This window comes from Phacochoerus africanus, chromosome 1, assembly GCF_016906955.1.
Source record: "Phacochoerus africanus isolate WHEZ1 chromosome 1, ROS_Pafr_v1, whole genome shotgun sequence".
NCBI lineage: Eukaryota > Metazoa > Chordata > Mammalia > Artiodactyla > Suidae > Phacochoerus > Phacochoerus africanus.
In genome coordinates this window covers 82,924,835-82,939,884 of record NC_062544.1, presented here as the reverse complement: position 1 = coordinate 82,939,884, position 15,050 = coordinate 82,924,835, and the positions used below count along the sequence as shown (strand labels likewise).

The following is a 15,050-nucleotide window of genomic DNA, read 5'->3' as shown; positions in this document are numbered from 1 at the left end:
TGTGCAAATACAGGAGTCTTGTCTCTCCAGGGTGACTATAAACTCCTTCAAGTGGTAAAAACAACATTAAAATTCTTCAGAAGTCTCTGTTGAGTTTATGGAATATAGTATGTGCTCAATAAATACCAGATGTGTCTAAAGAGTTGATTACATTGATTCAGAAAAACAAAAGAGCTTGCAAATACAAAAGAGTATTTGTCTTATTTTAAGGAGTTAACTTCGAAAATTATATTCTTGGAGTTCCCGTTGTGGCTCAGTAGTTAATGAACCTGACTAGGATTCACAAGGACATGGGTTCGACCCCTGGTCTTTCTCAGTGGGTTAAGGATCTGGCATTTCTGTGGCTATGATGTAGGCTGGCAGCTACAGCTCCCATTAGACCCCTAGCCTGGGAACCTCCATATGCCGCAAGTGCGGCCCTAAAAAGACATAAAAAAAAAAGTATTCTTTTCAATGTGGCATATCATGGCCTGGAGTAGGTGTGATTTCTGGACATAAACCAGACTCATTTCTCTCAGGCCACATCCCCTAGAATCTCATAAATATAATTTCTGTTCTACTCTTCTATGTCACTTGTGTCTCACCTTCACCCCTGCCACACATCATCCAACAAACTTTGAACTCTAGCGCCTTTCTTTTCATAAAGCCTTGTTCAGCAATAAATCTCCTTATTTCAGGATTCTATCATTGCTTAACAAGGGAGCATAATGAAGAGGAAATTGCTGCTCAGCTTTTCAGAGGCAGGTCCCAGGTATCACTGACATTCAAGGGCACTAAGTTTTTGTCTGGAGAGAAAACCAGCAGTTCAGAGGAACCTGATTAGGAGAAGAAATGCTGGAGAACTAAAAAAAAGAATCTTGTTTCTGATGAAACATCCCATTTCCAAAGTTACTTCCAAATGACAGCAAAGGAAATGCCTTAGATAGGTTCAGAAATTCCTTGGCAGGATTCATCCGGACTTAGAGACAGCAGCTTAAAACAGAGATGTACCATCACCTCAAGGAGGAGGCCAAAAAATGATCCAAATGAGGATCATTGCAACTAAAATCTAGATCTTAAATACACAAGAGGTCAGAGGCAGTCAAACAAGAGAACAGCACTTTTACTCAAGTATTAATAAGAAAATACTACTAAAGTAAAGAAAGTTACAAATGATATAAGATTAGGAGTAGTTTCAAGTCAAAGGTGAGGCCAACCTGCACAAAAAAGATTCTAGAGAAAAAGTCTGAATAAATACAGAAATGTTTTAAAATATAAGTCAGAACTAAAAGTATCTCAAAACAGACAACAAAGTAAAATAAAAATGATGAACCCAGGAAATTCTTCACACATACCCCAAAATAATGAAGACAAGCCTCATTAATTTTAATAAACATTAAGAACACTGACACCAGAGAAATACAAAGGGTTATAGGAAATTATTAGGAACAATTATACACCAATGAAGCGGACAACCTAGAAGAAGTGGATACAGTCCTAAAAATGTGCAATCTCCCTAGATGGAATCAGGAAGAAACAGAAAATATGGACAGATCAATTACCACTACTAAAATTAAAACAGTAATTAAAAAACTGTCAACAAACAAAAGTCTAGGACCAGAGAGCTTCACAGGTGAATTATGTCAAACACTTAAAGAAGAGTTAACACCTATTTTTCTCAAACTATTCCAAAAAACTGAAGAGGAGGGAATGTGTCCAAACTCACTCTTGGAGGCCAGCATTACCCTGATACCCAAACCAAAGACATCACAAAAAAGGAAAGTCACAGGCCAAAATCACTGAAGAACACAGATCCAGGAATCCTCAACAAAATATTAGCAAACCAGAGTTCCCGTCCTGACTCAGTGGTTAACAAATCTGTCAAACATCCATGAGGACTCGGGTTTGATCCCTGGCCTCGCTCAGTGGGTTAAGGATCCAGCATTGCTGTGAGCTGTGGTGTAGATCTCAGACAAGGCTTGGATCTGGCATTTCTGTGGCTCTGGCATAGGCCAGTGGCTACAGCTCTGATTAGACCCCTAGTCTGGGAACCTTCATATGCCACGGGTGTGGCCCTAGAAAAGACAAAAAGACCAAAAAAAAAAAAAAAGAAAGAAAATATTAAAAAAATTAGCAAACCAGGAGTTCCCGTCGTGGCACAGTGGTTAACGAATCCGACTAGGAACCATGAGGTGGCGGGTTCGGTCCCTGCCCTTGCTCAGTGGGTTAAGGATCTGGCGTTGCCATGAGCTGTGGTGTAGGTTGCAGAAGTGGCTTGGATCCCGCACTGCTGTGGCTCTGGCATAGGCTGGTGGCTACAGCTCCTATTAGACCCCTAGCCTGGGAAGTCTCCATATGCCACGGGAGTGGCCCTAGAAAAGGCAAAAAGACAAAAAATAAAATAAATAAATAAATATATATATATATAAAATAAAGGATTGGAAAGATAAACTGTTAGAGAACTTACTAAGAGAGAAATAAAAGGTATATGTTACAAGGAATGAGGAATGGAATTCTATTTTATCAAGGGAAAAGAAGAGTTAAGTCTGTCTTCTAGCTTGTTCTTTTAAATGGAAAGTGGGGGACAAACTAATGGATACAGAAAGTTCTGGAAGGCTTGTGGGAAGGAGACATTGAGAGAAGGGTTATACACTGTCAGAACTCAGTTTAAAATAAGTTTAACTGAGCAAATAAATTTTAAAATAAGCTGGGACAAAACTTGAACTTGGCTTTTCTTTGTTAAGAAAACAAAGTTTCCTTGGAATGCTACTTTGACAACAGATTACATAATGTTCTTTTAAGTGATCTGCTGTATTTGCTTTTGAGATCTCTTGTAACTTTAGTTAAGAAAGAAGTATTATCCACAGAGACCTATGATTCTAACTGAACAAATTAAAAAAAATCATTTATTTATAAACACTACCAAATTCTAATTAAAGTGCTTTTAACTCAGCTAACTTTAAAATGCTTCCAGGGATCCCTGAGGCATTCAAAAAAAAGGTTAAATTTACTAGAATTATTTGGAATGTTTAAAATACATAGAGAATTATCAAATGAGTGATAAACCTCAGATTATATAGATAAATAATGTTTTTAATACAGATATTCTAGAACTTTTACAAGTTTCTGAAATTTGGATATATACTGGTACTATGTTATAATTCTTTTTTTTTACTATTTATTTCAAATTGTTATGTCACAACAGTTACCAAGTTTCATTTCAATTTGCACTGTAAAATGTGCCTTAAGCCTTTTGTCACTGTTAGTTAATGGCTTTACTCTGGTACCTTTGCAAAAATGTTTCCTTTTCTAGAAGATCTATAGAAAGTTTTTTTTTTTTTTTTTAAGAAATACAAGTTTCTGCCTTCCAGACCTTAATGATGAGCTGGATAAGAAATTAAAAAAAAAAATTCTAAAAGGGAAATTGATGATTTCATAAACAGTTAAAAAGGATAGGTTACACTGGACTGTGTGAACTGGTGAATATGGTTATAATTTTACGGTTTCCATTTAAAATAATACTGGCTTTTAATCTGTGTTTTCCAGGTATAAAGAAATTCTCCCCAACAATCAATTTGGTAAATTATACCTTTGTAAAAGGAACTAAAACATTTCTCTCTTCTCTACCTGACTTCTTCAGAGAATGGAAACTCTCAGGTTCCCAGAAGTTTTGTCAGATAGTTAGGAAGGCCACCTTGTATGTAGTCTGCAAAAATCTCAAGGTATCTGGGTTTTTAAAAGGGAAGGAATTTACCAAGATCTTTAAGATAAAAATCTTTAAGACAAACCCTTGGCATGACTTTCCTGGCCCTGAGGTGCCTTTTAAAAGCTTAGTCTAAGATTCTTCGTAAAGTTCTAACAAAGCCAATTAAAATATATATATATACATGATCAATTTTATTCACGTAAATGATGAGACCAAGGTTGTCGACACTAGACTTAATTGGCAAATAAATTAGTCTTGGTTTGGCTAATATTTGATAAAAATGAGAGTAAATTTAGAGAGAAAGATGTTTCAATGAAAACTTGCTAAATCTGTTAATCTCATTCTTTTAATTGTGGTCAGTATCACTAAGATTTACTTCTTAGATAGTTCTTTGCTATTATGTTACATTGTTGCAAAGTTTAACTGAGATTCTAAAAGAACATTCTAAACTTTTTTCTAAACTTTATCTCAGTAATCTATTTTGGATAAAAATCAGATACCCCAAAACCCGCAACAAGGGGACTATGTATACTAAAAAGGACATAATATAAAATGACTATTTCCAAGCTTGTAGAGGAAGACCCCGATACCTTCCTTACTATGAAGCCAGGAGGAGGTACAACAATTTAGGGATTTAAGAGAGGTGCTGACAGGTGCCCCTCTTCTGGCTCTACCATCCTTTTGAAAAACCTTTTCATTTATTTGTAAGCATGGGCTGGGGGACGGCGCTAGGGGTCCTCACACAGAAACATGGGGAAAATCAACAGCTGGTGGCCTTTCTTTCCTGCTTCCTGGACCCTGTCGCCAGAGGATGTCTGAGTACATACAGTTGGTAGCCGCCACTGCCCTATCAACTGCCCTTTGGAGGAAGGCTGACTATGAGTATGAAAACAGGATATGGGGACACAAATGCGTGATTGAAATGGATAAAATACTCTGTGGACACACTACACAAAGGCAGCTTTTACGCTTGTGCCACAGGGAGACCGGAGACCCAAATGGTTCCCTTTCCTCTGGGATGGTCATCAGACCCACAGGGTCTTGAATGTGTGATGGCCTGCTTCCAGGACAAAATGGCTTGAAATAATGAGTCCAGTCAGCCTTTGTCACTGCTATTCCCTGAGGTCAAAAGTTCTGCGGGTCAGCCCCCAAGAACTGTTCAGCAGCCAAATGAAAATGTCAACTTCTCCTCATGTCTAAAATGACAAGAGGCAAAGGTGACTTTCTTAGGCAACCTGACCAGGTCCAGTGAAAGCCGGTCCTACATCACCCGCACAATAAATCCCAGTTCCAAGTGCCCCAGGCAGATGTCTGGTTGTATTGTGGGAGTCCACAAACAGGCATCCTTCCAGAAAATCAAAGTGGTACCTGTACTTTGGTGCAATCGGCCATCCCTTTCACCCTGGCATTTAGGCCCCATCTCAAACTCAGCCAATCCTGAGGAAATGAGACATTACCCCTATGGGGGGGGGGTCCTTTGACAACCCCCCCCCAGGTCTATATTGACTCAACAGGTATTCCAAACAAATTTAAGACAAGAAATCAGGTAGCTGCCAGGTTTGAATCTGCTCTCTTTTGGGGGGTCAACCATAAACAAAAATGTTGACTGGATAAACATCTTTTACAATCAAAAAAGATTCATTAATTACACTAGAGATGCCATTAAAGAAATAGCTGAATAGCTAGCTAGGGCCAACTAGTCAAATGGCATGGGAAAACAGACTTGCTTTAGACATGATGCTGGCAGAAAAGGGTGGAGTCTGTGTAATGACTGGTGTCCACTGCAGTACAGTCATTCCCAACACCACCCCTATGTGGATTAACAACCTTAGTAGATGAGCTTTCAGAGAATTCTGGTATTAATGACCCCTTCACAGACCTTTTAGAAAACTGGTTTAAAAAAAAAAAAAAAGAAACAAAAGGTACTAATAGCTTCAATCTTTACCCCTCAAATTGCTGTAGTTAATGTCCCTGTCTTAATTGCATGTTGTATAATTCCTTGTGCCAGGGGACTTATTAAAAAATTAATAGAAACTGCCCTAACAAAGCAACTGGGACCCCCCCCTCCCCACCAAGCCAATATACTCCTGATGGACACAATAGAGCATGAGACACAAAAAAATGCTCAAAGAGTTTGAAGAAAAGAATATTTGATTAAAAAAAAATGAAAGGGGGTAATTGTGGGAAGTAACACAATGTCTTTTCTATCAAAGGAAATCTTGGTTACTCCATTTTGCTCTGTTTCAGCTGAAATGCCTTCCTGTGATCCCCCTCCTTTTTCCCTCTTCTCCCAGTACCAATTTGTTTCAAATTAGCCAACTGAGAAAAATGTGTGCCCTGACCTGACCAATGGGAAGGGGACAGGCACATCACCTGTGTTAGGAATAAATAGGGAGGGTCTTTTCCTCTCTGTGTGCACTTTTTGAGCACCCGCGCCCTTCTGCAGAAGTAAAGAGCCTTGTCGAGATCTCCTCGTGTTCACATGTCTCATTTTTCGACACTGACGATCCGAGCCATGTCCCCAATACCTAGGAATAAATCTAACCAAAAAGATGAAAGACCTTTACTCTGAAAACTATAAGACACTGATGAAAGAAACTGAAGATGACACAAACAAACAGAAAAATATATCGTGCTCATGGATTGGAAGAATTAATATTGTTAAAATGACTATATAGTCCAAGACAATCTACAGATTCACTGCAACCCCTATTGAAATACCAAAGACATTTTCCCCAGAACTAGAAGAAACAACTCTAAAATTTGTATGGAAGCACAAAAGACCCTGAAGAGCCAAAACAATCTTGAGAAAGAAGAACAAAGCTATAAGGCCTCACACTTCCTGATTTCAAACTATACCACAAAGCTATAATAATCAAAACAGTACAGTATGTCACAAAAATAGAATGTCACAAAGCTATAATAATCAAAACAGTACAGTATGTCACATATCAATGGAAGAGGATGGAGCCCAGAAATGAACCCACAGTGTACACAGTCAACTAGTCTATGACAAAGGTGCCAAGAATATACAATGGGGAAGACAGTTTCTTCAATAAATGGTGTTAGGTACTGGACAGCTAATATGCAAAAAAATGAAAGTGGACCACTATCTTATACCATACACAGAAATAAACTCAACATGGATTGAAAACTTAAATGTAAAACATAAAACTCCTAAAGGAAGAGAGAGGTAGTATGGTCTTTATTATCAGTCTTAGCAATATTTTCTTTGTATCTATCTCTTCAGGCAAGGGAAGCAAAAGCAGAAGTAAAGTAATGGGATCATATCAATACTACAAAATTTTGCAAGGTGAAGGAAATTATCAAGAAAATGAAAAGGCTGCCTACTGAATGACAGAAAATATGTGCAAACAATATATCTGATTAAGGGTGAATATCCAAAATATACAAAGCACTCATACAATTCAACATAAAAAATAACCCAATTCAACACTGGGCAAAGGACCTGAATATACATTTTTTCCAAAGATGATAACAGATGGCCAACACATACAGGAAAGGATGCTCAATATCACTAATCACGGAAATGTAAATCTAAATCAAAATGAGATGCCATTTTACACTTGTCAGAATAACTACAGTAAAAAAGATAACAAATAATAAGCATTTGCAAGGATGGGAAGAAAAGGGAACCCTCATGCACTTTTGGTAGGAATGGAAATTGGTACAGCCATCATGAAAACATATGCAAATTTCTCATAAGTTTAGGAAATAGGAGAGCCATCAGATCAAGCAATTTCACTTCTGTGTAGCTATCTACAGAAAACAAAAATACTAATCCAAAAAAGACATAAGCTCACCAATGTTCATTACAACATTATATATAATAGCTAAGATACAGAAACAACCTGTCTATTGATAGATGAATGGATAAAGAAGTTTCTTGTGTGTATATATGCAATGAAATGTTAGCCATAAAAAGAAGAATAAAATTTTGCCTTTTGTGGCAACATGGATGGACCTGGAGAATAGTATGCTAAGTGAAATGTTAGAGAAAGATAAATACTATATGGTTTCACTTATATGTGGAATCTGAAAAACAAACCAAATGAGCACACATAACAAAACAGAAACAGACTCATAGATACAGAGAAAAAAACCAGGTGGTTGCCAGAGGTGGGATGGGGTGGAGGGATGAGTAATACAGGTGAGGGAGATCAAGAGGCACACACTCCCAGTTACAGAATAAAAGGGATGTTCAGCACTGGGAAGACAGTCAAGAATATTGTCTTAACTTCGCATGGTGAGAGGTGATCCCTGAACTTAATGGTGACTACTTTGCAATGTGTATCACCATACCTCCATTTCAAATAAAAAATAAAAATGTTAAAAGAAAAAAATACAACAACAGCCTTAATCATTAAAAAAACAAAACAAAACCAACAGCCCTAACAGAATAACTGACATGTGGAATTGATACTGTGTGAATAACGCTAATGATTTTTAACAAGGCTGTAATTTGAAGTTCTTACTTTACTATAACTCAACAGTTTTCAATATTTTGTTTTCTTTTTTGGCCATGCCCATGGTATGCAGAATTTCCCAGACCAAAATTCCCCCACCACACCAGTGACCCAAGCTGCTGCAGTGACAATGCCAGATCCTTAACCCACTGCGCCACAGGAGAACTCCAATGTTTCTCCAAGTCACACTATACATACCTATTTTTCTCTTTACACATGTTATTTTTCTAGTTTCTCGAGTAAATGATATAAAGAAATTTTCCTCAAATTCAAGCTTACTTTCATATTGACTCTTTCATAATATAAATTTAAATCTCTTGCCAAATATTTTCTTAAACACCTATCGCACAGGATGTTCTAACAATAAAATCCTTACTAAATAATAGCAACTGTTATTTCCAATGTTTTAATTGTTTACAGCAAATTGCATTCCTATAACAAACACAAACATCTCAGCTTATTCAATTTCACATACATTTTTATATTTTTTGCTTTATGTAGTCAATTTTCCTATCACTTTTAAAGGAACAGACAATTCTATGGTTGGGGGGGTGCCACAATGGTGGCTGATTTAGAAAGCCTAGAGACTATAAATTTTAAAATGTTGCAGCAGGTCCCTACTGCCTTCAAAATTCAAATAGTTCCACGTGCCACATAAGAAAATCAGTCTAGGAGTTCCTGTCGTGGCTCAGCAGAAACAAATCTGACTAGCATCCATGAGGACACAGGTTCGATCCCTGGCCTCACTCAGTGGGTTAAGGATCCAGAATTGCCGTGAGCTGTGGTGTAGGTCGCAGACACAGATCTGGTGTTGCTATGGCTGTGGTGTAGGCCAGCAGCTGTAGCTCCAATTAGACCCCTAGCCTGGGAACCTCCACATGCTGCAATTGCAGCCCTAAAAAGACAAAAGACAGAAAAAAACAAAAAAAGAAAATCAGTCTAATTAATACACAGTAGTACTGTACCCTGTTATTGCTGGTAGGTCTTGATTTCTTTCTGTATATTTAAGCAGAAGAAACTAGAACACGCTGTTAGTTAAGCTTTCCAGTAACTAGACAGCTTAGGATCTATATCACCGAGGAAAAAGAGTTCTTTCTTAATAATCTTTATTTTTCCTAATCCATAGGACAGAGCCAGTTAAAAAGACTAATCCCTAACATGTTAATGAAGTCAACCATTCCAACACCTGAACACAGAGAAAGGATCTGAAAAAGCCTCACAGGATGCAAGGACTGCTGGGAAAACACTTGCAAACCCACAGGCATGTTTCTTATTCACAGCTATTCTCTTATTTTTTGTCGTCACAAAAGTATTTACTAAATATCTATTAGGCTCTACGGCCTAACACTGCGACTGACTCCCAAGGCCAACAGCCAGCCCAAAAACCTTGAGGGATGTGTGTTCACCTCAACCCTGCTACTTTTGTGGAAAAAGTTTCTGTTCTGTCATCAATATCTGTGCTGCCACCGTCGTTATACTTCCCCTCTTTTTATTTCATAGTTTCCAATGGTAGAGATCAAGCTGTTTAATGAAACAGATGGAATGATTTTAAAACTTGGCCTAAACCTTGATTTGTCAGTATTTAAAAGTCTCATGTATCACTTGGAATCCTTGCAATATCTTATCGTGAACAAGAAAAAAGAGAAACAAATGTAAGACAACACAATACCTTGAACTCTCTAATGTCCAACACAGCATAAGCATGTGTGGGAACAAGCCCCCACTTCTCGCCTTCAGCTTCAGTCATCACTCCAGTGGATGCGGTGATGAGGACATCCCCTTTGTGAAACCTGGAATGAACCCACCAGTAATCAAAGAAAAAGACACCTGCAACCTCAGAGCACCTCATCTTTCCTTCAGTCTCATGGCTTACATGAAACTTTTCACAAATTGGAAATCTTTTCTAAAACGGGTTATTTCCAACACCCACCCACCCCGCCCCCAGAGAACATTCAATAAGAAGTATATTTCTATTTCACAGTATATCAGAAAAATAATCACATTTCCTTTTTTTCCCCTCCTAGTTTTAGACAACTTAATGCTTAGATAGAAACCTATCAATGAAGGAAAATGAACACTAAATTTTCAAATGATTTACAAATAAAGATGAAGAGGTGAAATACTACATGTACTTCTTCCAAAGTCACATCATTTTATTTATCAAATTACTGAATTCTCTGGTTTCAGTAATGGATGTGTATTACTGCACACAGTCCTTCACGTGAATTACCCATTTAAGGCTTAAGCTACCTTCCTCTTTATATTCTCTTCTCTTTTCCCACCTTCCTTCAGATCGTAAATACTTAGGAATATGATATATTCCAGATTCAAATATTTGGGTTACCTACCATTTGGATTAACTGTACCCATCACTGAGGATGACTGAGGGCTGGCTGGAATGAGTGCATCAAGTGAAGTCTATTTTAAAAACACAAGTTCCCCAGTAACTGAAAATGATAGCCGCTGCAATATCCATTCTAAAGAAGGCACAATGGTTTTCAATAGTCTCTTTTAGTATGGCAAAGGGAAAGGTGGGGAAGGGAGAGGTTTACCTTTGATAAAGCATCCGGAAAGAATTATCCTTACTGAAAGACTGACTATCTGAATGCATGGCGATCCTTTCTGGTATCCACCCAGTCAGTGCATGAAGATCAATATTCTGCAAGGTAAACACAGTCAGGAATGTCAACATTGTTCTCAAGCTCTTGAATAAATCCCCAGGGTAGTTATTGAATCTCATTGATTTGATATGGTGATTCTGACAGGAATAAATCAGAAGGTAGTAAGCTGTTCTCTACCAGTAATACACTACTTTTGGTGGGGGGGCACATGCGCGGGATGCAGAATTTCCCAGGCCAGAGACTGAACTGGCGCCAGAGCTATAACCAGAGTTACTCTAGTAATAAATTTCTTAGTGAACTCAAATTCCTATTGGATTTAACTACAAGCTTATCTTTTCCTTATAATCTTTGCTGCTTTTTCTAAATAAAACAGAATTGTTTCACTGATAAATACGAAAACTCAAAACATTTCAAAGAAAAGACTGCTTTGATGATGATGATGGCAGTGACTCACCATTTAGTGGGTTTTTACAATATGACATCACTTTTCTAACGTTTTACAAGTATGCTCATTCCTTATCTTGTCAAGCTGCATTGGGTAAAATTAACAGGCAATGGATAGAAAGCTAAACTCAAAATATTTAAAGGACAGAGCAATTTAACTTGGAGGCTAGGAAGAAATTTTAACTTCCTATAATCTACACATTCTTTAACTAGCATATATTGTAAGAACCAGAAAAATGTAGGACGCTAGATACTAGGCAAGGATATTAACCAGGTATGAGTAATGGGTGATTTGCATATATTACTTCATGTAATTTTTACACTTCTTGAGAGGTGGGATCCTCATACAAGCTAGTCTAATTTCTGGCATAAGTAGTTTACAACTAAAGGACACTGGCTCATACCTTGATTTTACAGGTTAAGTTGTGTTAAGTTTGGGAAAAACTAACCAAAAAACTCCTTGCACCTGAATTTACAAAAAAAAAAAAAAAAAAAAAAAGGATGACACATCCCTTTGATCTGAAGAGGCTTCTTTGCAAAGGTACACTATAATTAATTGGCCCTGTATCCCAACAGAACAGTCATACACTTCAGGCTTCCCCGACTACCAAATCTATACAATATGCTAATAACCTCATAAAAGAAAATACACACTCCCATAATAAGGTGACTGATCAATATTTTTTAAAATATTTTATGCTTATCATGGTTTTTACTTTTAATTATCATTGATGATGTTATTGGTAGTTATATGTATAATATCACAGAGTCAAAAATCAGCTAAGCTGACTTTTTAAATGTTTACACAAAAAACGTTTCTTAATGATTTCACTCAGGATTCAAAAGTGGGGAAGAGAGAGAGAAGGGTCTGGAATGCAGAAAACATGATAACGTTTTCATTTAAACCAAATACATCACACCTATAATCTTTCAAATTTAAATGCCATATTAGATAGCCTAAGTCTGTGCCTGGACGATCATGTTACTTACTGAGTTGGACCCTGGGAAATCATATCCTCCCATGACTTTCATGTATGCTTTTTCTATGAGAGAAACCCACAGTTCGCTTTTGTTGTTAGAGTAAGAACACAGCAACTCTCCCTTATGATCAACGGGTAACTGGTCATCAATTATCACCTGCACAAAGAGAACATTAATTTCCTTAATGGGTACAAAGTATCTCAAAATTCTATCAAAAAACCCCCACACCTTTCATACTGGTAAAATAAAAGGCATGCTAACCACTATGAGGTATCACCTAACACCAGCCAAAATGGCCATCATCAGAAAGTCTACAAACAAGATGTGCTGGAGAGGGTGTGGAGAAAAAGAAATCCTATTACATTGTTGGTGGGAATGTAAATTGGTGCAACCACTGTGGAAAACAGTAAGGAGATTTCTCAGAAAACTAAAAATAGAATTACCATTGGATTTAGCAATCCCACTCCTGGGCATCTATCTAGAGAAAACCATGACTCAAAAAGACACATGTACTTCAATATTCATTGCAGCACTATACACAATAGCCAAGACATGGAAACAACCTAAATGTCCATTGACAGAGGAGTGGATAAAGATGTGGTACATATACACAAAAGAATATTATTCAGCCATTAAAAGGAAAGAAATAACATCATTAGCAGTAACATGGATGGACCTAGAAGTTATCATGCTAAGTGAAGTCAGTCAGACAATGAGACACCAACATCAATGGCTATCACTTACATGTGGAATCTAAAAAAAGGACACAATGAACTTCTTTGCAGAATAGATGCTGACTTACAGACTGAAAAACTCATGGTTTCCAAAGGAGACAGGCTGGGGGGTGAGGGGATACACTGAGGGTTTGGGATGGAAGTGTTATAAAATTTGGTTGTGATGATCGTTGCACAACTATAAATGTAATAAAATTCATTGAGAAATTAAAAAAAAAATAAATGTAATCTTGATAAAAAATAAAAGGCATGCTCAATTACAAAATGTTATGTGATGTCTTTCTTCAAGTTTACAAACTAATCTGTCAGGAATTAACTTTGAGCCAATTGGTTAAATGTTACAGATCTACCAGCAAAATTATTAGGGATTCTAGACAGGTATGTTATATCTAAAATAATTACAAAAGATCCTGACTATTAAGGTAAATAACACTATTAACATAACCTGCAAAAGGGCTCATGCTATGTTAGTTGTAAAATATTATGATTAAGAATACATTTACATAATATAGATTTCTATATTATAGAGGTAGACTTCTATAACATAGAAGTAATCACCACAAAGATATGGTTTCAAATTCACATTAAAGAGTGATTTGGGAAACAAAAAGAAAAGAATTTTGATCTAATGTTAACAATATGCAAGTGCATTCTGAAATATTCTTTAAACAAGAGTTTATCAAAAACTTAAAATTCATAAAAACCATTCTCAGTAATTCCCTTTAGTTTTTAAGAAATTAGCTAGAGTGGTGGTTCTGAAAGGGTACTCTCAGGCAACAGCATCATCCTAACCTAGGAACCCGTTAGATATGCAAATTCTGGCTCCTCCACAGACCCAGTGAACCACGCACTCTGGGGGTGGGACCCAGCAATCCATTCTGCAGTTGCTCCAGGTGAGACTGTACACATTAAAGTCTAATTATTTTTCAGCTACTCAGCATCTTTTTGGCTTCTTACACTGGAATCACTAAGGGATCTCCTTTAAATGCCTATTTTGATTCAGTAGGTCCAGGATGTGGCCTAAAATTTTGCAACTCTAACAAATTCCCAGGTGATGCTGATATTGATCCATGGACCACCAGCAGTCAACAGAAGCTAGAGAAGCCTAACAATTCAAGGCCTTTACAACGTGGTTCAGAATCCTTAAAGAAATTATAAAGTAGTGCAATTTAAGACTATGTATGTATTTCACAAAGGAAAACAATATTAAAGTGTCTTTCATCTCAATTTATGATTACACATACATAAATTGTTCTAACCTAACAGACCTGGTTGGTCTAATATTCTTTTTTTTTTGGTCTTTTTGCCATTTCTTGGGCCGCTTCCGCGGCATATGGAGGTTCCCAGGCTAGGGGTCTAATCAGAGCTGTAGCCGCCAGCCTACACCAGAGCCACAGCAATGCAGGATCTGAGCCATATCTGCAACCTACACCACAGCTCACGGCAACGCCAGATCCTTAACCCACTGAGCAAGGCCAGGGATCGAACCTGCAACCTCATGGTCCCTAGTCGGATTCGTTAACCACTGCGCCATGACGGGAACTCCGGTCTAATATTCTTTCAATCAAAAAGGTGATTAATCATCAGATTAAAATGCATTTTAAGCATTAGCAATCATTAGCTCAGTGTTACTTCTTGGAATCTTCTATAAATTTTCTCAAACCCATTTTTTAAAAGATTTTATGCTTATCATGATTTTTACTTTTAATTATTATTGATGATGTTATTGGTAGTTATATGTATAATATCACAGAGTCAAAAATCAGCTAAGCTGACTTTTTAAATGTTTACACAAAAAACGTTTCTTAATGATTTCACTCAGGATTCAAAAGTGGGGAAGAGAGAGAGAAGGGTCTGGAATGGAGGGAGACATTACTCACCTTTCTAGGGACACCATTGAGGTGAAGTTTTACCATATACTTTCCACATGGATTGTACTCTGGCTCACCATCCTTATTCTGAGGGTAAATGATGCTTTAGTAAGGAAAGAAATATTGAAAAGCCAACATTAATATTCAATATAAACTACTATACAGAATAGTATATTTTATTTAGACATAGGCTATTATCTTAGCAATTTTATAAAAAGAAACCTAAG

At 37.1% G+C, this 15,050-nt stretch overlaps 1 protein-coding gene across 2 annotated transcripts in view; it reads right to left on the bottom strand.

Annotated features, from left to right (window-relative positions):
* The window catches only part of CAPN7 (calpain 7), a 48,334-nt gene that overhangs the window by 11,615 nt on the left and 21,669 nt on the right, over positions 1 to 15,050 (bottom strand). For both annotated transcript variants that reach the window (XM_047768483.1, XM_047768474.1), the window contains exons 9-12: positions 14,833 to 14,926; positions 12,228 to 12,374; positions 10,725 to 10,831; positions 9,842 to 9,962 (exon numbers count right to left, since the gene is read on the bottom strand). In XM_047768483.1, coding sequence (XP_047624439.1) covers positions 9,842 to 9,962; positions 10,725 to 10,831; positions 12,228 to 12,374; positions 14,833 to 14,926 — 469 coding nt within the window. The remainder of the gene's footprint in view (positions 1 to 9,841; positions 9,963 to 10,724; positions 10,832 to 12,227; positions 12,375 to 14,832; positions 14,927 to 15,050) is intronic.